The sequence below is a fragment of the Leptosomus discolor genome, chromosome 4 (genome assembly GCF_034619465.1).
Source record: "Leptosomus discolor isolate bLepDis1 chromosome 4, bLepDis1.hap2, whole genome shotgun sequence".
In the NCBI taxonomy this organism is placed as follows: Eukaryota; Metazoa; Chordata; class Aves; order Leptosomiformes; family Leptosomidae; genus Leptosomus; species Leptosomus discolor.
Window position 1 is genome coordinate 11,016,835 of NC_141394.1, and position 26,558 is coordinate 11,043,392.

At 44.6% G+C, this 26,558-nt stretch overlaps 1 protein-coding gene across 1 annotated transcript in view; it reads left to right on the forward strand.

Moving 5' to 3' along the window:
- The first annotated feature begins 5,814 nt into the window (after window positions 1-5,814).
- The window catches only part of MOB1B (MOB kinase activator 1B), a 36,070-nt gene continuing 15,326 nt past the window's right edge, over window positions 5,815-26,558 (forward strand). Inside the window, exon 1 of the mRNA XM_086463781.1 lies at window positions 5,815-5,848. Coding sequence (XP_086319907.1) covers window positions 5,835-5,848 — 14 coding nt within the window. The 5' untranslated portion in view covers window positions 5,815-5,834. The remainder of the gene's footprint in view (window positions 5,849-26,558) is intronic.

Genomic DNA, 26,558 nt, shown 5'->3' on the forward strand with positions numbered 1-26,558 from the left:
TCCGCCTCCCCTTCCCAGGAGGCGGCGGCGGTGCCGGGCGGAGCGGGGTGACCCCTGGGCGGGAAGCGCCTCCTGCGCGCCCGGCTCCGCTTCTCGGCGGCCGGAGGCGGTCGGTGCCCGCCGCCTGGCGTCCTCCGTGCAGATGGCGGCTACTCACCTCTCGGTCCAGGCCGCGGCTGCTGTTTGCCGACTCGGAGAGCTCCAGGAGTGAAAGGAGGAGGTGAAACGATGCCTCCGCCGAGGGGGGAGGCGGCGGGCAGAGCAGCGGGGTTGTCTCCCGGTCTGGTGTGCCGAGCCGAGGGCATTCAGGCTCTGCTAGAAGCGGGTCGTAAATGAAAAAGTGCTTGTTAGCCGACACAGCTGGACAGAGAAGCGTGGCTCAGGGATTCATGACAAGTTATTGCTGGCTTAGGCCTGTGTAGAGTTTCTATCACCACTAACATTTTAATATTTTTTAAAATCAAAACAGGAAGGAAAAAACCGCCACAGTATCGTTGCAATGTAAAGTTTTAAGTCAGGCTTGGCACGACAACCCTTTTACATGCCTTCCCTGTAGGCTCTTGGAGACAATTTTCTCCCCCACGGTCCTGTCCTGGCTCAACAGCCTTGGAGCAGTGCTGGCTGGACCTGTTGGCGAGAAACGTATGCCTTTCAGATGACCTGGAGAAACAGTCCTGCTGCTACTGCTGCGTCTAGGAGGGATAAGGGGGAAAGAGCTGCCACCAGCTTCTTCTGAGTGTACACAGAGGGAAGGTGGGTCATGCTGAACCCAGAAGACAAATTTTTAGGATGACAGAAAATGAGCAGGAAGAGAAAAAAGCCAAAAAAAAAAAACCCGCAACCCAATAGTGGAGGAAGCCAAGGGAGACTGTGGAGGCTCAGGTTCAGGGTATTTAGGCTGGTATCTGAGCAGTTGTTCACAAAGAGGACGTGACAAGCTGTCCTGGCATGTGGATCCCAGTGTCAGGAAGATGGTGACGGCCACAACAGGGAAGATTTTGCTCTTCCATCTGGCATCTTGTAGTCCTGGTCTTGGGATCGCCAAGTAAGAGTTGCAATCGCAAGCCACTGCAAACTATCGCTTGCAATACAGTCTTGGGTTTTTCCGTAGAAGTCTTTCAGCTTGTGGTACTGCCAACCCAGTCATTTTTCAGAAGGCTTGAATGTTTCTTATCACCATTTTGAAAATGTTAACAAGCTGTTTTATGTCACCCCGTTGTTGCTGGCTTTTGGTTTTATAAACTATTTCTTGTAACAAACTTTTATATGACAGACTATTACCTCGGTCTGGACAATAACACTCTCAGCTCTTTTCAGTTTTTAAGGTAAATCAAGTAGTATTTTCAAAGGAATGTTGACCTCAGTGCTCAAGTGGTTCACATTCCAGTTTTTCATAGTCTACATGTCAGGTTTCTCTTCAAAACCTTCTGTAAATAAGCAAGCAAATTTTACAGGAGCGAAAAATTAAGATAAGTATAGGAATTCGTCTTGAACACTTATCTCTATCTTGATTGGCTTCCGTGCTTTAAGTTTAATTGAATAAGCAGATGCCTGAATCTCACAGACCAAGGGAATGTTACGTCTGTTCCTCTCTTGTGAACCAAGCAGGGTGCGAGGAAGAGCCTCTTTAAGAGATGCATGTCTTCCACCCATTTTTCCTTCAATATATTTGCTTCCCAAGTTAAAAAAATATGCCACTGCTGTTTGTCTTGTAGCTTGTCAGTGTGTGCGAATTACCTTTAGAGGGCACCATTTTGTTGGGCATCTGTCGGCGCTGAAGGTTTCCAGAAATCTCAGCTTCCTTAGCCAATGTGAGGGATGCACCTAGGATGAGATAAAAAAATAATCATCTTAGGACACTATAATTTGCATCTATTCACTCGATAGAACTGGTGTTGAAGGAAGTCCACTTATGAGAGGAAATCTGTTACTGTAAGTAAAAATAAAAAAAAAATCAGGAGCTGCCCCTCCATACTGCAGTTGACCAAGAAGCTAGATTTATCTACCTTGGAAGATGACTTTTTCAATACCTACTGTTACACAGGTTACTGTTAAGAATCATTAATACCAGCTATTCCTTAGTTTGATCAGAGGAAAAAGAAAAATCTCCCGAGTGATACTAAAACAAACGCTTACCTTATATTGGGAAACATTACTTCTCACTCCGTGCAATCTCTCATCAAGAAAAATTGACATCATCGTCTGCTGTGATATTTTCCCAAATTATTCATTTAGTTTTAAGTGACTTGAGCAGTGGGGCTTCCACCCTTTTCTAGGGAAGATGAGCCTGTTCTACAATCGCTTATCCGCAGCTGTCTCAGCATTCAGCAGGAGAGAGCGTGTGTGGCCTGAGTGAGCCCACCAGCTCCGGGAAACAGAAAGGGGACCGTAGTTTGCACGCAGAAGTGTGAGCAGCGTGAACCCCCCTGCAGACGGTGGCAATGTCATACACACTGTTGAGATTTGTGGAGCGCGTCCTAGACAAATAATTTTATTTCTGAGACATCATTACTCAAGCGTTAGTGGGAATGAGACGTACCTGAGCACCGTAACAGAGCTGAAGGCAACAGAGGGCCGAATTTATCCCTCTTTCTGCAGTCCAGCAATAACAAGGCTGCTCAGTTGTACTGTCCCAGCTCCAGAATTGTGGTGACTCTCAGGACCAGTGTCTAACAACCTCAGAGGTCCTGTAATTTCTTCATGTGTCACTTTTTTTTTGGTAGAGAGTAATTACAAGTAAATACCGCAGGTTCAGTCTGGTACTTACATGTTTCACTTGGTCACAAATCCAATCCCTTACCTCAATGCACAGACAAGCATCCAGTTAAAAAAGTGATGGATGCTGTCAGTTTAATCTAGCATTTGGGGAGATTGTTTACAGAGCTTTGTATTTACACACTGTATTATTTACATTTCAAAACAAAAATTTGTTTCCTTTTCGTGTATTCCTGATACATGCTAAGTTTTGTGATCTCAACTTTTGAACTTTTTTCAGCTGGAATGTTCTGTGTTTACTGAGCTGTGCTGAAAAAGCTAGAAACTTCAGTTCAGGACCAAAGCACTTTGTCAGCTCGAGGGCCCTTTCAGAGTAATTCTTTAAGCTCTCCAGTATAATGGATAAACCAAAGTGACAGACGTGAGGCCACGAGTGCATTCACTGTGCCTTTCCTGGAGCAACGGAGCGGTTCGACTTACGTAAGGCTGCAGCGTGCTGCCAGTCCCTCGTGTCGGCAGCGTCTGCAGCGAGCGCTTCGCGTGACCCTTGGCCATCCCAAACGGACCAATATTAATGCGAGACATAAAACGTACACATTACGTAACCACTTCTCCTGACAGCCGCCCGGGCCAAGTATTTCCTACTGACTGCTGCAGTAACAGACATTTAATTTTAACTTGCCGCTAAAATAAAACATTCTGTGGGTAGGAGGAAGCGTACGGGTGGGAACTGAGAACGGAGGTTATTCACGTCCCAACATGAATGTGCCAGAAAGAACAGCGATATTTTTTGGAGTTTGATTTACATGGCCAGCTTCGTCTGACAGCATCTGTTAAAAAGTGCCCCGAGATCCGTTTCATGCCTGCTTTTTACTGATACGAGCAAAAGGAAAATTGCAAACGTCATGAAATGCTTTTTAATTACACCTTTGCTGCCCTGTAAAACACTCAATTTTAAAAGCGTCCTAAAAACAGTAATGTAATTTTAATTTACTTAGAAATGCACTGACCTGGCATTCTGACTTGTTCTGAAGGACAGAGCCAGAAAAGCAGAAAATGCAGTTTCAGCATTTAAAACCGTGAGAGAAGCAGACGACTGTTGATGCTGCCACGTAAGGCATTATGGCTGAAACCCCTTAGGTGCCGTACAGAACTTCGATGCTGGGCGGGATTGTAGCATGTTTCGATGTGCTGAATTTGCCTGATAACGGATCTGAAAGTCATCAGGTTTTCCTCTGGCCTACCTGCAGCGGCGTGAGCTTTGTGGGGTTGCCAGGGCTCGCAGGAGACAGCCTCTGGGGGTCGTGCTGCCTGTCCTGTCCCCTCTCCAAAATCTGGCTGGCTTCTTATTGATCTAAACAGAGAGAGATTTTCACATGAAATTACACCTTGGGATTGTAATTTCTGCCGTAAAGAGGTGCCACTTGGATGTGGTTAAGTCTGCAGTGGAATGAGTGGTCCTTGTTTGACATAATATTTTATTCTGAAGCATGCTGGACGCTGCTGTCTGTCTTTGTTTCCCCTGAAATATGTAAACTGACTGAGAGAAACCCCCAAATTAAGAGCATTGTCCCTGGTTCAGGAACGGGAGGTGGGGATTCCCAGAGCACAGTCCCCAGACTCCAAAACCACAGCCTACGGCTGTCATCTGATGTCAAATGGGCTGCCGGACATCTTTTGCAATGCACTGTGCCCCCTTGGTTTGCGCTTTTTGGAACAGCCCTCTTGTCTGGGGAGAGCACGCTGTGCCGTAATTGTTGCCAGCAAAGATGCAATTGTCTTTATTTGAAAACTTACCCTGAAATGATACTCAGATGATGCTCTACATAATGTTTCTACAAATGGAGGACGTGCAGGTTTTAGCCACGCTTGCACAAGGTGGGGTGGTTCAGGGCCGAGGTCAGGCGAAGGACCTGCCAAGGGTTTGTCAGAAAAACTGGATTTTTTTTGCCTCATCAGTTTGCAGCTGCCTGCATTGTCGCTTCTGAGGTGTGTCTTTTCTTAGCCAACTGCTTGCCCTAGCCAGCCGACTTAAAAATTGCTCACAAATTGAACATTTGCGTTAGAAATATTAGAAGCCATTTTGACACATTTCTTTTAAAAAGGGTCAGACTTGAGTGAGGAGGGCGGAAATGCCATTTAAGATCTCTCTGCTGTTTTTATGACTGTCATAGTTATCTGTGGGTTGGGTACCCAAACCCCTTTGTCATGTGCTTTAAGACCGAGGACAGCCTGCCTAAGGAAGCCTAGATGGCATAAATATTGAGATTATAATGCGTTTTGAGTCCCTGGAGTGACATGCTGAAGTGAAGTGAACTGCTCTGGTCCTGTACCCCTCAGGTTTGCTTCCAAAGGAAGCAGTTTGGGGTAGAAGAGGGATAAATACTGGGGGGGCCACACTATCGCTCAGGCATTTTTCATGGTTCCCCAGCGACATTTAGTAGGTAACGCTGGGAATTTCACAGCCAGGCCTACCTAAAGGCTGTCAGAGGTATTTATGCTATGCCTGTGCCCAAGAAGTATTGCCCAGTGACAGCTGAAGTCGTGCAGAAGTTTACCCAAGGACAGTGGCTGGCTGGAGGCCATGCCCTGCTCTCTGTCCCCTTTTCGTCACCCAAATGCTTCCAGGAAGGCCTGTGCTGGCCCTTGGGCAGAGGCTGCTGCCGCAGGAGGTGTAGCTGGGGGTGCCTGGGGGACGCCTGACGAGGAGAAGGGGGTGTTTGGAGCGACAGGGGGATGCCCGTTTCAGGAGAAGACGAGGGTGTCTGAGGCGAGAGGTCTGAGGCACCGGCGTGGTCTTTAATGGGGGGACACGGGGGTATCCGAGAGGGACGCCTGAGGGGGAGAACTGAGCCCGGGGAGAACTGAGCCCGGGGACAGGCGACCGCCGTGAGGCTAGGTCGCCGGCGGGGCAGCGCGGAGACTGCTGGGGGCGATGGCGGCCGGGCGGGCCGCGGGTGGCGGCGGCGGGAGGCGGCGGGCCGTGTCCCCGCCCCGCGGCGCTCTCCCCGCACACGCCCGCCCTGCGCCGCCGCTGCCATTGGGAGCCGAGCAGCGCCGAGCCGAGCCGAGCCGCGCCGAGCCCAGGCAGCAGCCGGTCCCGCTCCGCCGCCATCGCCATGAGCTTCTTGTTGTGAGTAACCGCGGAGGGGTCACGGCGGCGTGCGGGCAATAGGCTACCCCTGCTCCGGAGGAGGGAGAAGGATCCCTTCCTCTTCCTCTATCCCGTCCAGCGGGGCAGGGCAGCCCGCTGAGGGGACGCGGCCGCCGCCCGCCGCCCTGAGGGAGCGGGGCGGCCGCTCCCCGCCGGCATGGCGCTCCTTTCCGCACCTCTCCTCTCCTCTCTCCGTCCCGCTCCTGCGGTTGAGCAGCGCCCTGTCCGCTCTCTCCCTTTGTGCCCCGGTCCCCCAGGGGACCCCGGGCCGAGCTAACGGCTTAACGGCCGCCCCCCCGCCCTCAGCCGCGGGAGCTGCTCACGGCCGGCCGGCGCTTCCGCGCCGTGAGGGCGTTTGGAGGGCGGCAGTTGGCGGTGGGAGGCGGGGGTCCGACCTCCCTCGTCGGGCGGGCGCCTGGAACAGCGGCGACACGGATTTAAAAAGCAGCTCCGCGGGGCGCTTTTAGTTGAGGGTCGGGGAAGACCCTCCCGGGGAGCTGGACGAAAGGGGGTGTCCCTGGGGAGGCGGGAGTAGCCTTCAGGGGGGAAAACACTGATTTGCTGGAGTTTCCCTCCCCCTTTTTTTTTTTATAATAATGGGTTTTTTGCTCATAGCAAGGACGGCGTGGGCAGAAGTTGGTGCCCGTAGCGTTATCTGCGGTAGATAAGTTAGAACTGGATGGCATTGACGTAGCTTGGGTGAGCAGCAGCAGCAGCAGCGTTTAAAAGTTAATTCCAGGTTGAGGTCATGTTTGCGCAGATGACCGAGGGTGATCTGGTACAAGCCCAGCGAGCAGGTGAGCGAGGGATCGCTGGCAGGATGCACGTTGCTATTGGGAAGGCAATTGTTTACTGCGGCATAAAAAAAGCTCCCTTAGGAATCGGTGGCAATTTAGGTGTGTGCAAAGCCTTGCGTTTGGCAGTTTTGCTTCGTGGACAACAACAAATGAACTTCGGTCCCTCCCCTCGGGAACAAAGACGAGGTACTTCTGACAATTAACATAAACCGGTTCAGTGACCTATTAATTAAAGTGAAGATGTGCTCTAGGGAAAGAAGGGAAATCCAAGCAGCTGAAAAAGACACCCTTGCAGAGCCAAGCTCCGCTGAGGCCTTCGCCCCTCTGAGTGTTCTTGCACGTCCAGAGTTACGTGCGAGCAGTTAGCGGGACCGTTGCCATAATATCTCACAGCGGTTAAAGGCTTATATTGGTAACCAACAGATGTATATGTAGCCTGTTTTCAGAGAAGATACTTTATCTTGGGAGCCGGAGTGTTCTAGTAAGTTGTGTTCTCATGGTGACAGATACCACCGACACTGGCTTCCTTCTAAATCTTTTCGTTGCACTTATCTTTTCACTCTGCCATACCAAACCAGCTTGTCTGTCATTGCGCTTGTGCTGCCTTACCCCAAGAGAGGCTTTGAAAGACACCTATCAGCTGCAGGGTGGAAGCTGCAAATGGGAGGTGGGTACAAATGGCTGTCCCTGGATTCAGACACGGTGCTCCTAATGAGAAGCCCAGCTGTCCCCCTCCTTCATAATTCTCAGCTGCTGCAATGGAGAAGGGCGGACGGGATTTTCAGTGCGGTAGTGTCCTGGGAGTCTGGTTTGCAAATTAGAGAGCCTTCCTCTCCGTGGCCCGTGGCATTTGGCTAACTGGTAATGGAAAAGCATGAACACCCCCCCCCCACCCCCACCCCCCCCACCCCCCCCCCCCCCACCCCCCGTCACAGGCACTAATGAGATGCTAGTTTCATTTTCCAGACCATTCTGAAACCAAGGACAGCAAACCTTTACCCGCACCTCCATTGTTTCGAGCGGTCCTGCTGGATGAAATGTAGAAATGGAACCTGAAGTTGTTCCGTGGCAGAGCCAGAAACGTTGGCAAAGCTGTCTCAGCTGTTGTTGGCAGAGTTTTGTAGACTGCACCTAATTTGCACATTTGCAGTCTAGAAATGGGTTTTAAACAAGTAATTTTAAAATATGCCTGATAGGCCTTGGGGAGATGAGGGAAACTTTCTGTGTTACTGGCAAGTAGTGGGGTTTTTTGTTTTGTTTTGTTTTAAAGTATCCCGAAAGTTAGCATCACCTTTTGTCGAACTTGAATGTCACGTTAACTTGATAGAGTTATTCAAAGACAGTGGTTGGACATCTTTATCCTTTTACAGATTTAGTAGTACAAACTTGTATTTTGAGATGCAACCCCCCACATTTTCACAGTAGTTTTTACATAGTTTTTCGTAGTACTTTTTCACCTCCTTTTCCACCGCGAGTTTCCTTGGTATGGAGGTAGGCAAGTTGATTGTTTATCTGTGCCGTTTTCTCCGCATCAGTGATACTGTTGTCTTTCTGTGAACCGACTCACAATTTTGAACTCAAGAAGATGTGGCAGATGAAGATTGTCCTTGTGCACTTCGACTAGAAACGTTTTCTAAATTGCACTGAACCTGTCATGCAGGTTTATCGTCAGTAACTTGGCTGCAGTTTGTCAGTTTGACACTCGATTACGATACCAAAAGCCGTGTTCTGCTTGCAGACTTGCTGGTTGTCAAATAACAGGGCGATTGTGCTTGGATAACACAGGGTGCTTGGGGCCCCCCTCGCAGGCCTGTTGCATGGTCCTTGTCCGCTGACAAATCCATTGCTATTCTTTGCTGTTGCTAGGGCCAGTGGCATATAAAGCTACATGGGGAGGGGGAAAAAAATCAAGGGAAACCATTGTCTTCTCTCGTTATGGGTGACATTATAAAAAGACTGTCTTGTGAGACGAGTCACTGAATTAATACAACTCGGTTTTGACAGCAATTGTGATTTTCAGCACCGCTGTTTTCTCTTTCTGATCTGTTTCTGCCTTTCTGAAAAGACTTCATAAACCTCTCCAATGGTTGAATAGGTTATCCTGAATCTTTAAAAAAAAAGTTTAAATGGGAATGGGACTAGAAAATATCTTAAGTTCCAAAAAAATTCAGCTTGATAAGTTCTCTCTAAAAGGAAATTACAGCATAGTTGTAGGTACTTCAGCTTACATCTCCAAGGAAAAAAATTAAAGATAGTACTGGTAGGCGTGCCATATGGTAACATGCTTGTGTTATCCTACGCTGGCAAAACTTACATAAAAAAGAAGCTAGATGAAAACCATTTATTTTTAAAAGGAAAAGATTCGGTTTTATTATTGAAGTTGTGAATTAAAAAAAAAAAAGAAAGGAAGAAAAGCCATCTATGTATTAGTAAATCTCTCTCTGAAAATTCCAGTGTATCGTTCTTTTTCAAAATGAGATTCATGTAAGTAGTTGTAACTGATGAGACTTGGAAAGACCAGGAGCTGATGGAAACAGCAAGTAAGGATGAGGACAAGTAGTTGTTGTTTGGGACGTGTATGTGCATGGATCAGCGCAAAGTTGACTGGTAAACCAAACCAGGGGAGAGATGTGCTCTTCTTTCTGCCTTGTACAGCCTGGTGGCACTGAGCAGCTTCTGATGGTGCGTGGGGGTTAATTTGTGAGGGGTTTTTTTTTAGTGTAATTAAAATCGTAGTTTGTGTGTATGCATACGTGCAGAAGGTGCAGTGGGACATTACTTTTATTTTTCCTTACGTCTCTTGCAGAGTAGTACCAAAATCAGAGCTGGTCTGTTTGTTTCCAGGTTGACAAGCATTGCGGTCTCCCCAGTTTCCCAGTCCGCTCCTGCTGTTGAAGAATATCATGACTATTTGTTGTTTCCCCTTCCTCAGCTTTCCGGGATGCTGAGTTGCTGCTCCTTACCAAAGGAAAGCCGTTTCTCAAGTTGGCAGTGTTTTTCAGCATACCCTAGCTGGAGAGCAACCGAGTGCTTCGTGAGTGCTCCTTCTGAGTTACAAGTTGGAGATGTGGTATTTATCTCCTCTTTATTGAGGACTCCCACAGAAGACAGTTAGGCACTTCTAAACTGGAATTTTGGTCCTTGAAAATCAATGTGTAGGCATTTACAGACTGTTAGAAGTAGGAGATGCATGCTTGCTGAACATTCAGATGTTTTTCTCCCTGTATTTTAATGTGCCGGTTTTCTTTGGTTCTAGCTTGGTTAGTGTAATACTGCTGCGCAGGCTGTGTTCCTAGAGCAGAGACCAGGGTGGAGGCTCTCGACACGTGAATGTGTCACCTTCCTGCAAAATCTACCATTAGTGATGCATTCAGTTTCTGTTTGTTTTTTTTGTTTTGTGGGGTTTTTTTGTTTTTTTTTTTTGTTTTTTTGTTGGAAGAGTACCTGGAATGAAAAGTCTTGACTTTGCCTGTGAGTAAATTGGAGAGAGAGCTGCAAACTTTTTGAATTTTTTTTTTTTTTTAAGTCTTGGTAACAGTAATTTTTAGTCTTGAGGAAAGCAAAAGGATTCCTTAGAGTTAGAGTTTATATGGAATCAGCTCTGACATTGAACTTCACAGAAAGTAAAACTTTTTTTCTTTTTTTTTAGCTTCTTACAGCTTTCATCGGTAGTGTTAGGTTAACAGTGGGACTCAATGATCTTGAGGTTCTTTTCCAGGCTAAATGATTCGATGATTCATTGAATTCTCGGCTGTAGAAATACATGTTGTTTGAAGCATGTCACTTCACTTGTAGTGTTAACTCTGTGTTTAATTCCTGATCTGAAATGCCTGCTGTCAGAAGACTTGCCCCTTGGCTGTCAGCCGGTCTGGCTTTCGAGGAAGGGAGCACCAAGGAACGGAAAGCTTCTGGGAGCCACAGCAATGGAGGACTTAGATAGTGGTGTTCATGTTGCCCCTTGTGCTGCAGTTGGTACAATCAATTACACAATTTTTGAACTCTCTTGAAAAAAGGCCTTTTAAAGTGCTTGTCACTCTGCTTCCCTCCTCATTTGTATTCCCCAAAGACGCCAAAACGGTTTGTTAGGGTGCAGTTTGCTGATAGGGTTAAGCTCACTGAGGCACTTTTCATCCTTCTAATGAGCTGGCTGAAGAATCTAAACCAGCAGAGAACTATGAATACCTTTTTGGTGGGATTATTTTTTTGCTAGTTTAGTTACTTCATCTCCTTGTGTAGTGACGTGAGGGATGGTGTTGGAATAATGGAAGTGGCTGGAGTGTCAGGACATGGCAAGAGACAGGGAGGAGGCTTCTTCCTTTTTCGGTGCAAACTGGCAATCGAATAAGCTTGGCTGCGTCCCATCCTTCACACTTCGGTGGGCTTTGTGTGTGCGTTACTGCCTGTGGAGGTGGCCATTCACCTGTCAGGGACGCTGTTCTGTCTTGATAAGTTGGGTGACATGTCTGCTTGTCGTGGTAAACTAGTGTAGGCTTTCAGAAAGTAGCTGATCCAGTTTGCGTACGATGAAATGGAACTAAATTGTAGCCAGCAATGCAGGAGTGCTGCTGCCTTATGGGTAAGGTTGGAGGTAGAGGGCTGCGGAGTGTGCTTTGTGCTGCTGCCTGGCTTTTGTTTCAGAGAGAACGGGACTGACTCGGAGTAAGACAGCTGTGCAGACCAGTTCAGGCTGTAAGATGTCTGAGCTTGGAATTGCATTTGAAGAAGAGCTTTTGCTGCTAATACTCTGTTTTGGGGAACATGTAATTGGTGAAGTGAGTGATTGGCACTTTTACATGTTCTTAGATGTTTCCTTCTCAGCATAGAAGCATTTGTTTGGAATGAAAAACCCCAACCCTACGAAGAAAGGCATTGTTCGTTGTGAAAGTTGTGTTTACAACATCGCAGTGCTGTCCGGTCTTAATTGCTTCCTAATTGTTTGCTTTTATGCCACGATTGTTTTCCTTGTTTGTCCTTCTCTCTTTGTGTTTGCAATGTAAGTGGACCTGTGCAATTAGCTATTTACATTTGTCTGATGAGAATGGCTGTGGAACAAGGATCGCTTTCAGGGGAGGATTTGCGCACGTGTAAAGCGGCTTGGGTTTTAATCTTGAAAAGGTGCCAAAAGCATTTGATAATTTTCCATCAAGTCTTTGGATTTAGGGCTGCTTCATGGCGAGAGGCACCCGTGGTGAGGACAGCCCAGGGGTCACAGTTACATCTTGTGCTGTACGTGTCCTGAGGAGGTACATAGTCTTTTTTTTATCTTGTTTAAAAAAGGATAAAATGTTAGAAGCGTTTGCCCACCGAGGGGTGGCTTAAGAGTTGCCAGTGTGGTAATATGTTTTTGTGCCCAAGGCTGACAGAATGAAGCTGCATGTTTTTCTTAGAGAAGTAAATAGCTGCATTTAATTACTCCCCTTTGAGTCTTCCTGAGTAAGCAATAAGGACACTGCTGCCAAAGCTATCAATAAGCCTTTGACCCACAAATCAACCTAAACCGCAGGATGTGCTTTGCGATGCTTTTCATGTTTGTAAACTAAGGCACTTCCTATGAGAGATGAGCTCCAATGAACTTACTGTTTGGGTTTTGTCTTTTTTTAAGTACACAGAGAGGGAGATTGTGGATTGTATATTCAAACGCTGTAAAATCTGTTTTCATCTATAAATGACTATAGCTTAATTGCTTTTCAGAGACTTTTAAAAAATTTTCTAGCCTGTAAATTTAATGGGGGATTTGTTTTGTTGTCTCTGCGTGCGTTGCTTTTTTGAACGTGGCATTTCCTTCCCTTTCACTTCCACAGCACTTCTGTGTAACGTTGGCTGTCAGGATTGTACCTTCACCTGCTGCACGACGCGTGAACAGTACTGACGAGAGGTGCCGGGGACATGCTTGTACTGGTGTGAAGGACCGTGCTGTGCTCTAGGGAGGTCAGCGTAGATGAATGATGCCAAAAGCGTTAGGGAGGAAAAACTGGAAGAGTCCTTTTTGGATTCTCTACAAGACAACTAAGGGCAAGAAAATATTTTTTCTTTAAGTTTTCAGGGGGTTCTCTTCCAGAGGAAGACCTCTGTTGCATTACCTCTTCTGGAAGGATATACACTGAATTCTAAAATTGATCAGGGTGCTATAAATTTCCCTCCAGAGTTACAGTACGTTCTGACTGGGTTATCTGAAACCATGTGTGTGCAGCTCTTCTGGATACGTTTAAAACAGATCATAAAGAAGCAACCGCAAAGTTCATTTTACAGTTTTAAAAATAGTTTCCCAGAGGCAGCGTGGTGGTTAGTATGTGTGGCGATCTGTCAGATGCTTTCCCAGGGCACTGCTGCCTGGGTCAGTGTTTTGGGGAAGGGACTTGAAAGAAGGGAATGAGAGCTGGGGATTGGTTGTCTGGAGAAGCATGTATCCGTGCAGCATAAATTGGTTCTTTGATAATAAATTTGAAATGCCTTCTTATTTCTTATTTAGCTTGGTAGGTGTATGCCTTCCAGGGCCTGATACCCAGTTGTGTGCAGTGTAGTAAAATGTGTTGTGCGTCTCAGATGTGCTCTCTTTAACTCAGATCTTTGCTTCCCGTTTCAAATATGTAGCCTGAGTCAGCAGACAGTAAATTCATGTGTATGGGATGGTAATTGTGTGTTAATAAAAAGACAGTCCGCCACTGTGAATTCATGAAGGTGACAGTAGGTTTTTTTCCTTGCAAATGCCTTTTGAACTTTTGAAAGCCGTACTTGGAAGTGAATTTGTTCACTCTTTTTTCTGTTTTTCTTCAGGAGAAGACTAAAGATAAGGTGCAGCTTTTTGGTCCATTTAGGCCTTGCCCTTCAAAACATTGACTTTGGTTACTCTGACACAACTTGAAAATGTAAATGGCCTTTCTTCCTTTGTTCTGTCTTTTCCCATTCATCTTGAAATCCAACTGCAACCTTAGCTTCTTTTCCCAACTTTTCTTCTGTTTGTTGTGGTGGGTTTGGTTTTTTTTGTTTTGTTTTGTTTTTTTGTTTTTGTTTTTTTGTGAAGACACTTCTGTCTTGTTCATCCTCTTTTCCGTCTCCAGTTCACAGATGTTCCTTGGCAGGAATCCATTCCTTTTGTTATTCTGACATACCTCCTGTGATCCTACCCATATTTCAGCTGAGTTTTATTTCAGGTTTGCTTCTTTTCCGCATACTTGGGGGTTTTTTTGGTTATCTTTTGCTGTACTTCATCTTTAAATCTGTATATTTAAATTCATCATAGAACAGTTACACTGACTGTGGACTCAACTGCCAAATGCAGAAGCTTAAATAATTTAAAAAGAAATGTTCTCGTGTGTATGCAGGAGCTATTGTTCCCTCTCAGATGCTTCAGTCAGGTGGATTTTCCTGATATGATGCTTTGCAAGATACAGGCAAATTTTGCTGAGGATAGTTACAGGCAGCACATGCAAAATTGTATTAAATGTGGGGGATGTGTAAGAAATACTTGGTGATGAGATAATGCGGGGTATTTTTGGAAAACTGTTACATTATTCATTACTGCCTCCTGTCCAGTTCTTCTTCCTGTTGTTCTCTCTGTTATTTCTTGCCTCTAATGATTGTTCTGGTATTTCCTGAGTTCAGACCCCTTTGTACCTATTAGTCAAAGTGTAAGTGTAATCTTATGTGTATGCTTTGAGGTTTTCTGTTGGGAAGTTGCTGAGTATTTCTCGTTTGCCATGTTCATGTCATCAGCCTGTTTTGCGTGGGGTTACAATAAAAGACAGCCTTTTATAAAGTGCCAAAGTGACTCCACCCCTATTAAAATTTTGTTAAGTTTCTCCTTTTTTAACTCAGCCTTTTTCCTAAACATATTAACAGATTGTTCTTTTTATTGTGTTTAAAAGGATTGAAGTCTGTCTTAAATTGTTTAGTCAGTCTTTTTTTTTTTTTTTTAAGACCCTGCTGTGATTTCTTAGATTGTATGACTAGATTTGCTTTAGTCATTCATGAAGCATTGGTTTTTAAAAGCACCGGTCAGCATTTTGGGAAACCATCCATGTTCTGAGACATGTTCTCCAAGCACTATATTTGGTGTATAAGTAAGGATCTAATTTGATACTAGAGCCAAGCTTTTATTGCTGCAATTTATCATCTTCAGCGGCTTGTAGGTCGCTTTCTGAGAAGCTCTGCTTCCTCCTTCCTTAAATGTATTTAAAGGGTGTGACTGTTACCAGCAGATATGGTTTAGGATGCAGAGGGCGTTAGTAATGTAATGACATAAAGGGAATTTTAGCTGAATATATGGAAATCTCTGTAGCGGGGGGAGCAGTTTGCCATGGAAAGTAGCGTATACCTTTTGTATGGGACACTTGTACTGGTTTTATCAAGTTGAAAAAATACTGCAGTAAAGAAATCATAGGTAGGCAAATACTGTCAATCACCTGCTGTATTTGTTTGACACGCCCCCCCCCTCCTCCTGCCCCACAAGCCAGATGATACTTTGTGTGCCTGGTGGTGGAAGGCTGCCCGAGGCGAGCTGGTGTTCTCTAGGCCACTTTATGGTATTTTCAGTTACTTGTTGAAAGATCTTGAACTCCTCCTTGCCTACTTAAGCGGGTTAGTAAACCTTTCTTTATTAATGTTTCCAGTATCTTTTCTTTAAACACAATCAGATGTGTTATTGAAAGAAATAAAGCAGACTTGTAGTTTTATACATTTCCTTCTATTTCTTTTATGATTTGCTTAGTTGCATCTGTAATGGTACTGTCTGGTTTTGATTTCTGGTCATCTGTGGATGCTCATATTCTGTGGTTGATTTGTTTCCCTCTCTTGCTGGTATTCACTTTGACTGCCAGGCCAGGACTTGAGTGTTATTGCTTCCCTCTTAAAAAGAAAAAAAAATAAATTGTTCTGTTCCCCTATGTTCTCGGTGACGTTTGAGTTGTCTATAATAGTGCTTTTCCTGTTTTCATGCGTCTGCATAACATGTGCTGTGTCACCCTTACTCCCACATGTGTTACCGAGCATTTTCCCTCCATGTTATTGTTTTCCTTTAGAACATAACATTTTCTTGGGAACATCCGAGTGACAGGTGTTAAGAATTTACTAAAAATACACAAATGTTCTTCTTCCTGTTTTTGGTCTTGGGTCTGTGTCTTCATTATGCATATAATAAATTAGAGGAAGGCTGTCTGAGATGGTTTGGACTGCAGACATCACAGGGTTGAGTTTTTCTGCAGGTTTCGATGGGTATGGAGCATGCAGATATACTTTTGTTAACAATTATTACATAATGTTCTGTCACAAGCATTTGACTTTGCTATTTCTGAATTTGCTTGCCACAGCCACAGGGCACAACTGAGTTCTCTGTGGCAGGAGCTCTCCTACAGCCTCCTTGTCAGCAACCTTTCCACTGCTTTCAGGAATCCACTATTTACAGCTTGATTGAGTCCTTTCTTCAAAAGAAAATGCGCCGTACAGTCCTATACAGCAGACATAAGTGTTCAAATGGCTTTTTAGTGCCAAGCATTATGTATGGGAAAGGGCAGGTTTTACAAAAGAAGTGTAGTTCTGTCTGCTGAATGATTTATTAGGTACATGCATGCAGTAAACTGGGGTTTGAACCTGGGTGGAAACTAAACTCTGAAGCATAACTGGGTGAAGTTCTAACTTAAGTTTGAATTCATGCTGTGCGCTGCCTTTTAAGCGAGCTGTTGCTAATTGATGGAAAGAAGGGTTTCCCAAGAGGGGAACATGAGTGAGAAAGGAGTGCTATTTAGTTTGCAGAAAGCTTAATTAGTGACTGAAATGGTAAAGATACAGAACAGTGGTCTGTAGGAAGAAAAAAAACCAACAAAGCAGTTGGAGAGGAAGGAATACTTTGTATTTACCTTCTTCAAAGCTGCTGGTAGCTTGCTCTTGTAAAGAAGTAGTACAGGAATATCAGCATGTTAGAATCTGCAGAAAAAAGTCTGGTTTTCATTATGCCCTACAGTTCCATGATGTACACAGTAAATGTTAGTATTAAAATAGTCGAGGAGCCTGGATCTGATGGAAAGAACTGAACAAAACAGCCAAGACCAGTCCTCAGCATTCTTAAAAGTCTAATTCTGTTTGTAATAAGACAGAAATTGTGTGAGTGAAGACCGCATTGCGTTTGTCTCAAGGTAGTCTGTACGTACCTGGGATCCAGCAGAATGTTTTGGATACTCTTGATTCCTCTTATGTAACAGGATTTCAAATGGATGTCAGAGGACAACATGTGGAGATACTTGGGTCTCTGCTAAAAGCTTCTTTCCTGCAAATCGGAGTGAAAGTGTATTTCAAGTGATGTTTGGTGGTCTTAAAGCTCTTGGGAAGTCTGTGGAGAAACTTGGGAGCAGCAGTGCAGTTACCTTCATAAAATAGGCGGAGTGTGAGCCTTGTGGGAGGCTGCAGGCTTTACACCACAGACATGTTCCAGCTCCTCTGCTGTCTGCATGTCTGCTTATCTCTGGAAGTCAAGAGGGCGTGCTTGGCTGAATGTGTGCTTCTGCCTTTTTTCATCGGCGTTTTTCTCCAATGGATACTCTTACGTACTTCTTCTTGTGTCTCTGGCCTGTCCTTCTCCTTGCATTGTCCTACAGCAAACAACGCTTGAAAAGTTGAGTTACTTCCACAACTGTTGGCTGCTCTGGGAATTAGTTTAGTTGTGTTTCTCAGTGCACGGATGGAGCTCTGGTAGTATCCAGCAAGGGCAACCATGGCTTGCTTTGTTTATTTTGAGGGTTTTCCAGGAGGTGAAAGTGTATTAAATGAACATGTTGTAAATGAAACAAGGCAATTTATTTTATGTGTGAGCATAGCAAACTGATGATGATCTCCCAGTGGCGGCATGGTGTTCTGGACGCTTGCTTGTTCCTTACCATAGGAGTTGTGATTCCTTGGGAGAAGGGTTGTGTCCGACTGGGTAAACAACAGGAACACCATTGCCACCTACATGACTGGGGTTGTAGTAGACATGAGCATTGTAGCATAACACCTCCCCCTGCTTTACAGGCGCATTCTGAACTCGCAGACAGAAAGATGGAGGCGTGGAGACGCGGAGAAGCGTAGGTGCTTGGCTTGGTTAGGAAGCGGTCTGTGGCCACCTAACGTCTTTGTGGATTTGGCACCGGGTGTGCGCTGCAGAGCAAGTGAGGGCATGTGTCAGAGGGAAGAGTTAAGTGGCCAGTTTCCAAGGGCCGGTCACCTGTCCCCTAGTCGTAGCTCAGCCAGCAAAAGTTTGTTGTCGTCTGGTGCATGTAAGAGCATCTGACTTCTGCTGGACTAATCCTGCATTTGCTTGATTTCACTGACTCTAAAATGTGTATGTGTAGAAGAAAAAAAAATGTCTTTTAAGAATGTGGATGTGTACGTGTTATGACAGCTTTCAACACTGGGTGGTGATGGTTGGGACAAGCAAAAGCAAATCTGTTCCTTAAGGCTACCTTAAATAACTTTCTCCATACTGGATGTGAGTCATTTGATACACTGCTCTGTTAACATGTGGAGTCTTGTGTATAAGGATACCTGTATTTTTTAAGAGCCATTGATGACAGGCTGATGTTTTCATCTGCCTCCTCTCATACCATTCTGCGTGGAACTTCAGTGTATGAAGCCAGCTCTTTTCCAAGAAGAGGAAGACAGATTTTAGTCTCTGCATTGATGAGCAGAGAATTAAAATCTCATAAGGATGCTTATTTCACTGTCAGTACTTTGGTAGAAGGAGGCACTGTTTCAAATCAGTTGTCATGATAATGGTCACTATACCCCTTGCTTACTCCATGCTGTAGCAAAGAAAAAGGGTGGGATGAGGAAGGATGGATAAATGTTTCACTGAAAAGAAAAAAAGTGGGGTTTGGGGTTTCGTCTGGATTTGTATTGATCCATTTGCAAACATCTGAAAAAGCTCTTCTTTTAGCAGTAATCTGTGTTGTGTTGCTATTGTTGTCAATTCCATGTGCTGAAAGATAAGGATATTGTTTTAAATTCTCCTGGTCTATGATATTTTGTTTTAGATGAGGAAACTTTTTGACTCAAGGTTGCTGGTGGCTTTTTTTTTTTTTTTTTTTTAAGCATGGTGTTCAATACTTTAAAAAATGATGTTTGAGACTAAGCTTTTTCCTTCCTTTCTCTTTTGAAAGGACGCCCTGCCTTTTGTGGAAAGTTGTGGTTTTTATCTGTTACCTTGGGATTTACTTCTAAATCTGAGTTTCTTGTTAAACTGCTGAGCTCAAGGAGCTGGGGCTCACCAGCCTGCAGGTGGGGAGAGCCTGTCGCTGGGAGGCGGAAAGCAAGCTCCCTTCCTTGCAACAGGAGGTCAGACGCCTGAAAGGCCGTAGGAAGGAGTCCCTCTTTCAGAGCAAGCAAGGGCCACTGTGGGAATAGGACGGGGCTGGGTTTGCACAGAAATGTCTGGAAGAATTTGGCAGAATCGAGGACTTATTCCTGAAGATGCTTTCCTAATGACAGTTCTGCAGACAGAGCATGCTGAAATCTGGAAAGAAGTAGCTTGGCTGGGACTCCTCGGTTATAAAGCCTGGCACTCTTAGTAGCCTTGGCAACTGGCTGTGGCTTGGGCAGGCAGTAGGTGAGTTAATCACACAAAGACATTCCTGACAAAGTGGAGGCCTCTTGGTTACCGAGGGCAGTGCTAGCTCTGGGAAGAATCGTTTCTTCGGCACCCTTGCTTTCACCATTTTTACCTTTGACATTTCTAATTTTAGTGACTTGCTAGAAGTGTAGCAGACAATTTAGGTTATTCTTAGATCTCATGCTAGCTACGCTGGGAAACTTCAGCTGCGTGCCAAGTGTTTTCAGTTACTGTTTCCTACAATAGAGTGTATAAACAATAAACAACATGTATTCTGTTTCTATAGGAATGACCGTGTGTCCATGGAAATCTTTCAAGTCAGTACAACTGATTCATTCTTAAAAAAAAACAACGAAAGCAAATAAACAAAGAAACAAAGCAAAGCAAAAACCCTGAGCCTGGAATTGCTTTCAAACCCCTGCCTTAACTTTTGGGAGAGCAGCTATGTTGCGTAAAGAGTTGGCAGCTCCTAAGTCTTTCCCAGACGGGCTGCTTTGATTGGCTCAGGGATCGTGGCAGAGTCTGTCTTTTCCCTCCATGAGAAGAGAATTACACTTTTTACGGCATAATGATTGTGAAAGTTATTTTTGTTCGATGGGAGTGCTCTTCAGAAGCGTGTTGCTTTTATTAGTGCTCAGAATGTTACAGTGACTTTATCTGAAGAATTTACACAGACGGACATTTTCCAGGATGAGAGCTATCAGCTTGTGCACGTACCCATATGCTTGCTGGATTTTAACTCTTGGACTGTGTTGAACAGCCTTCAAATACCTCTTAGTGTTGCGCTGTAACCCAGTCTTGTCCTGTCCTGGAGCGCTACAGTCGTCTGAATTTGAGTTGGCTGATAGCACCACATCTCATTTCAAACCGTTAGCCCACTCTGTTCAAGGGGTCTCATAGTCATCTTCATGGAAAGTAACACCGAGGAGTAGAACAGCATTTGCAAAATTGTCCATAGCTCTTGAATAGCTGGGGTCTGGGGTTTCTCATCCCGCCCCAGAGCCTGGCAGAAGCGCTGATTTCTCTGGCCCATTGTGCCTGTAACCTCTGAGCGGGGGATTGACGCTTCCTTGGCCATCTTCCTCTGTCCTGACTTTGTGGCTACTTTGTTTGTCTTTAGCCCTGCTGCATGGTGATATGTCAAAGGAGCACAAGGTTGTGGAACACTTGCTTTCTGAATTCTTACGTCAGATTTCTTACCTCCAGATTAAAGTGAACTGACTGAGACGGGCTTATTTTAATGAGTGGGAATGTGACTGGCAAATAATTGACTTCTTGGTATTGTGGAGCTGAAAACAGTAATGCCTGGCTCGCGCAGTCTCTCTTCAGAATAGAAATGTTGCGACTACACAGTTTTATAAATAGAAATGCTCAAGTTAAATCCTGTCAGTGCAGATTTTGAACACGTACAAATTTTACCTGCTGCGCTTCTGATGCTGTGATTATCACAGGGGAAGTGCGTTTAAATGCTGCAACTGACGATTTGATTTCCAAAAAGTAGCTTGAGCTTTTATTTTAGTTTGTATGTTGACGTGTTGGCTATTGGAAACTAACATGATTGTACTCTGATGTGCCTATTCTTAGCAGCCCCATATTATTGTTTGAAGGCTTGAAATGTTTGCTTTTCTGGAATTTGGTTCTCGCCTTACAGTGTTTCTGTGTATCAGAGTTTAAAAAGAGGCGCAGCAGGAGAAAGGAGACGGAGAAGTACAGAACTAAAACTGGGGGACATCTCTGATAAATTTACTCATTGGCCTTTGGCAATGAGTCGCTGCCTCAGTTTCCCTGTGTCTGACAAGACGCTAACGATGCCTACTTCAAAGATACTGTGCGAGGACTAATTAATGCTTGCAAACGCCTTTGAAGATGAAAAAGCAGGAGTTGAAATACAAAAAGTTTCCATGCCCCAGGTGGACGTTCTGTGTACTGTCTTGAGTTTGGCTTTTTCAGAATCTCTTGAGCACTTCCAAGTATTTTGAGGGACTAAGTTCAGTTGGACCATGGTGCTGAATGCTTTGGGGAGACACTGAGGGCTACAGCTGTACTTGCAGAAATCAGTTACTTGCATGTTCCCCCAGGGAAAGAAAGGTGATATCCCATGGCCTCAGCATTATATACCAGTTAGAAGAAAATAGGTGGCAGACGCATCCTGAAAGCTGTGCCACTGCAGTGCTTTTTATTTATTTTTCCCCAGGGCAAGTTTCTGTCCTTTCCAGTGTTTGATAAAACAGTCCAGTGATGAGCCCTGTATGAAATGATTTAGGGTAATTGCAGCACTCTGTTCTTGAGCCTACGGGTAGGCTGGAACAGAGCGGAGGAGCAGTGCGCTCTGTACTTAACATGGAAGTTGAGTGCTTGTGATATTTTAAAATAAAATCTTAATTTCTTGTAAAACGTGTCCGTTTGGTATGTGATGTGCAAGTAGGTGTGCAGGGGGGAAAAAAAAAGGTTTTCAGATTCTCACATCTCCAGTGTGGCGCCTCCTCTTCTCCTTTTTCTGTTTTGCCAATGGCGTGGTAATCACATACTTTGTAAGTACCGCATTAGTTTAAGATGCTGTAATGAATTGTTGGTGAATTATGGGATAACTTGGTCTGGATTTTTTCACTCGAGGAATTTGAGGAAGACTTTGGAGCACTGTCAATAGTTCAGTGGTTTAGATGATGGCAGTGCTGCAAAATGGATAGGTTGGCAGCCTGGGCAGGGGAAGGATTTGGGCTTTGATCTGCATCCATATGTTGGGTTGTGGAGCACGCTAGGTTCGGGGCAAGGTGTTTTGCTTGTCAGTTTGAGCTGTGTTAGACACAACAGTAGGTAAGAGCTTGAGGTTAGTTCTGTGGTAAGAACAAGCTGTGAAATCTTAAGTTTTATGTATAAGGAGCCTAAACTTCTCTGTTTGAGTACAAGTTTCCCTGGCTGTGCAGCAGACTTCATAGAAATAGATAAAAAGCTCTGCTGAAAGACTCCAGTGCACCAACAGCTGGGTGTAAGGTCTAAGCCAGGCCAGCCAACATGCTGCTTCTAGGAGTGTGAAGGTTTTAATGACTCCTTTCCTGCAGTTAACAAGATGCATATCAAGAGTTTAGGCTGGATATTTAGCTGCTTCAGTTGTAAAAGATCTGGCAGTGCTGCGTTTGAAGCTGAAGTGGGCTGTTGAGGCAGCTTGGTAAGTGTGGTGTAAGCAGGATGCCTGAAAATTTTCCTTTCTTCTGGAAACATCATCTTGCTAGCCTAGTACAGAACAGCCTGCAGAATCCGTGTGGTTAAAAACCCTCCCTGTCAGCAGATGACTCGTTAAAATTACAACTTTGGAGGAAATTTTGTGTTCTTGCTTACAAGCAAGTTGTGACGTCTTTGAGAGGCCAAGCGGCGTGTGGGCTTCTGACAGTGGGAAGCGCTGGTTGTGGCTCGGAGGCGTGGCTTCCTGGCCGGGCTTCCAGCCTCAGCCCGGCTCCGTGAGTCAATCGCTTCAAACACGTTTCCTGATTTAGTGCTAGGTCAAACTGCATCTGGCACTGCTGTAGCTGTACTTACCTATAAAAATAGAAGGGCATAATTTGCTAGAAATGTTGGATGTGGGAGTGAAGGGAGCAAAACACTCTTGGATTTTTTGTGAAGTCAGTTCTAAGATCTTGGAAGACCAGAAATTGGTTGTGACAAATAGTGGGGATAATGCAACGTGTTCCCCATTTCATGAGCTTTTCATGTCCAAGGGAAATGGGATCTTTGGTGTGGCATTTCTGAGGGTTTCTCTGTCCCCTTTCACTTCTGCATTAATGTGATATTTTTGAAACTGAAGGAGAGTTCAGAGACTATTAATAGGGGAAGGCAGGTGCTGCCTGCTAGCTCAGAGCGTTTTAAAATCTTGGGAGAAGTGGCTCACAGATATAGCTAATTCTGTTACGAAATGTAGGTGAAAATAAAATGTCATACTTGATCAAGACATCTATTACTGCACGCAGTAATATTGTTGGCCACCAGACAGAACCCTTCAAGTTACTTTTTTCACTGAATGCTCAAGGAGTTGAGTAAAGAGACATGGAACAAGAAGACTTTCCGAATCGGTCATGTGTGACAGATTGACATGATAGGGAAAAAAGATTATGTTTTTGTTTCACTTTTTTTAAGGTGCCTTCAGCTCAGTGGTGGGAATCATAGTGTAGGCTAGCAGGAGCAAGATGCTGCTGTGGTCAGGGTCTAGGATTACTTAGTGAGGTAACCATTTGAAGGAGTAGTTAACTGATGGTGCTATGGCGTAAATAAAGGAGGATTTTTTTAGTTAAATAATAGAAGAGCTTCTGAACTAATAAGGTAGTTGAAATAATATTTGCAGCAACATTTACAAGTAGATTTCCCAAGAACAAACATGTCCTATAAGGGTTTTGGCTTAGAGAAGCTGTATTAGGTTGTTGAGTCCCCTGAACTACTGTTTGTGTCGAGGAATGTACGACCGTGCGTGCTGTTAACCGGCTTCACATATGGTGAACTGCATAAATGCTTGGAATTCTGATAATTTATGGCCAAAATTGCAGATATTTCCATAGCACGCGACGACTAGCAGCCTGCATTTATCCTAATTGCTTTTCCTTTTGGATGCCTGCCCGCCTTTCGTGTGAGACTATTTCCTGCTGTCTCAGGATGGCTCTGCTGAATTTGAGAAGCAGTGATCAGAAAGGGAGTGGAGGCAAATATGGAATGGCTTATTTAGAATAGTTGATGAGACCAAACCATTGTGTATTTTGTTGTTACAGCTTTTGCCAGCTTACGGGAAGAAACACCCTGTTTCTGGGAAGGGGATAGAAGGGATTAAGTGATGCCTAATGATTTTTCCAGTGTGTTGTACATTCCCTGCTTCCTTGACCATAGACGATCTCTGCTGGATATTCAACAGATCTGCAGTGACTTGGTTTGTTACCTGGCATGGATACAGTATGGATTCCTATGCAGAGTTTTCTCAAAATAAACTGTTTTCTTTACAGAGTTTCTTCACCGTGCTTTCCTTGTGCCTTGTTCTCAAGCCTTCATCCCTTCTGTTGCCTTACCCTTTTTGCTAAAATCCGGTTTCTTGTTTAGTAACCTGTTTCCAGTTAGTGTTTTGTATATTTCTGTACCATCTTCTCCTCCCAACAAAGATTTTCTGCTGAAGCTGCAAGTGGGGTGCTGCCCTTTGTGATCTGAGTCCTCTTGGTAAGTGCTCCCTCTGCCTGGACAGAGCTTTCCTCATCACGCTTGGGGAGCTCTGCACGCCCAGTAGTAGTGTCTCTAATGAGATTGTAGAGCTTGCCTTGGGAAGCTATGCCAGGCCAGTTACAGCAGTGAAGTTTTTAAGTCTTCATCATTGTATGAGAATGACAGTATGGCGAAAGAGGAGCTGATGTATGTTAGACTTTGTGACATGGTGAAAGGAGGACTTGAGTTTAGGAGTTAGGGATTCTATGTAAGCAGTGGCGGGGGGAAAGGAATCTCTTTTTTTTCTCTCTTGTTTGTGAAGAATGAATGACCTGAACTTTGGAGTCATGGTAAGTCTGTGGAAACCTTTGGTTTGCTTTTCATGAAAGTATTAGGAGTTGGTTTCCCTCATTGTCTAGTTATGATGGAGTGAGAACAAAAGCTTGTGAGCAAGTTAGGAAGTGCTGTGCTTGTGTTTAGCATGCACAGGTTTTCTTCTGCTTACACTGACACACGTGGAAAGATAACAATACCAGTCTCTCTTGCTCTTCAGTTGTATTATCCTGCGTCCGCCCTGTCCGTGCAGTCATACACCAAAGCAATTGCAGATGGTTTAAGTTGTATTTTTACCTGCTGTGTTGGCATAGTGGCTAGAAAGTGGGTATGTTCCTGAAGAGAAAAACTTGGGCCTCTTAAGTAGTCAGTTAAAAAACTGGGGTTTTTGTTGGTGGGGCTGCTTTTTCTTCAGAGTTGGTTTGAAGCTGGTCTGGTCACAGATGCAGGTGGCTGGAGGGGTGGGAGGTGAAGGCAACTCCCTGAGCCACAAAAGCTTCTCACTCCCACTGGAAGGCAATTATTCGATTTAAGATTTGAATCTGGTGTCCTTGCTTAGGGTGAAATGCAAATGACTGGGTGCATGTTAGATGTGTCTTGTGACAGAATATATGGGAGCTATATGTTTCCTCCTCCTGCTTCTGGCTCTTCGTTGCATTTAGTAACTGGCTGCATTAGTATTGTTCTGGTGTCTGTGTGAATGTACATGGCCTCTACAACTGCATCATCCCACGATCCCTGTTAGTCCAGCCAAGTGCTTCTTTATGAGGGTTAGAAAACGATCACACCAGAGGCCTGTGGGAGAGGGAGGCTGCTGCTGCTTGTTTGCAGCAAAGGAGAGTCAGAGCAGGACCCGGACCATCGAAATCTCTAACCAGCCGGACCTGTGGGATCTGTTCAATACCCAAAGATGCACCTGCCCAGAAGAGCTTGGGGAACTCATTTTTTATCTCCAATTTCAGTATGTTTTCTTTTTCCATTGCTCTTGTCCAGGTTTAAACTGAGACTTAATGAACTGTTAGGCAGTTTTGTCATATGCCTGGCAAACTGTGTTCTTGGTCACCTGTCATTACGTGTTTTGGAAAGAACAATTTTTGTGGTGTTCTTTGGTGCGCCTTGTGCCTCTGCTAGAGCTGTTGGCATTCAGGATTGTGGAAATGAGTGATCTTCGTTAATTTTCTATTGATGACTGTAGTGTGGTGTGGTAAGGAAGTTGCAGAATTCTTAGAGTGCTGCTGTGTGACAGTGTAGCTACACTGGCATTGCCCCAAAGAGAAGCTACAACCTTTGCGTGTTCAAACATGCACTTTAAATATTTAGTGAGCCGGGGAGAATCCTCATGCCTCACTAATAAAAATTTCTGTTTGGTCTTGTAGAAAGATGGTGAAAAATTGGCAGAGTCTTTTATGTAAAGAAACGAGAACTGGATAATACCTGTAATGAAAATTCTGCTGTCTGGGTTTTACATCTTTCCACTTTCTTTTGTTGGAGTTCAGAGCTCAGTTTTCCTTTTCTGACAGAAATATTTTCTCAGATCATACACTAAAACATTCAGAAATACTGGCTCTTTAGACACTTTCCTGCAAATATTTAATTTCACATGTCATGTTTTTGACGTGTTGGGGGTTAATGTGCCATCCAGGCTCACTGCCATTATTTAAAATAAAAATGTATAAACTTTTCTCCCAAGTCAGTCCCTGTTTTTTGAACAGAAGTATAGGTAAGAAAATTATTTATATGGAAGTTGTAAAAGTTGTCAACCTTTTTTCTTGCCTAATGGGTGGACTGAAAGGTCTGTATGCTGTGAAGCCAGGGG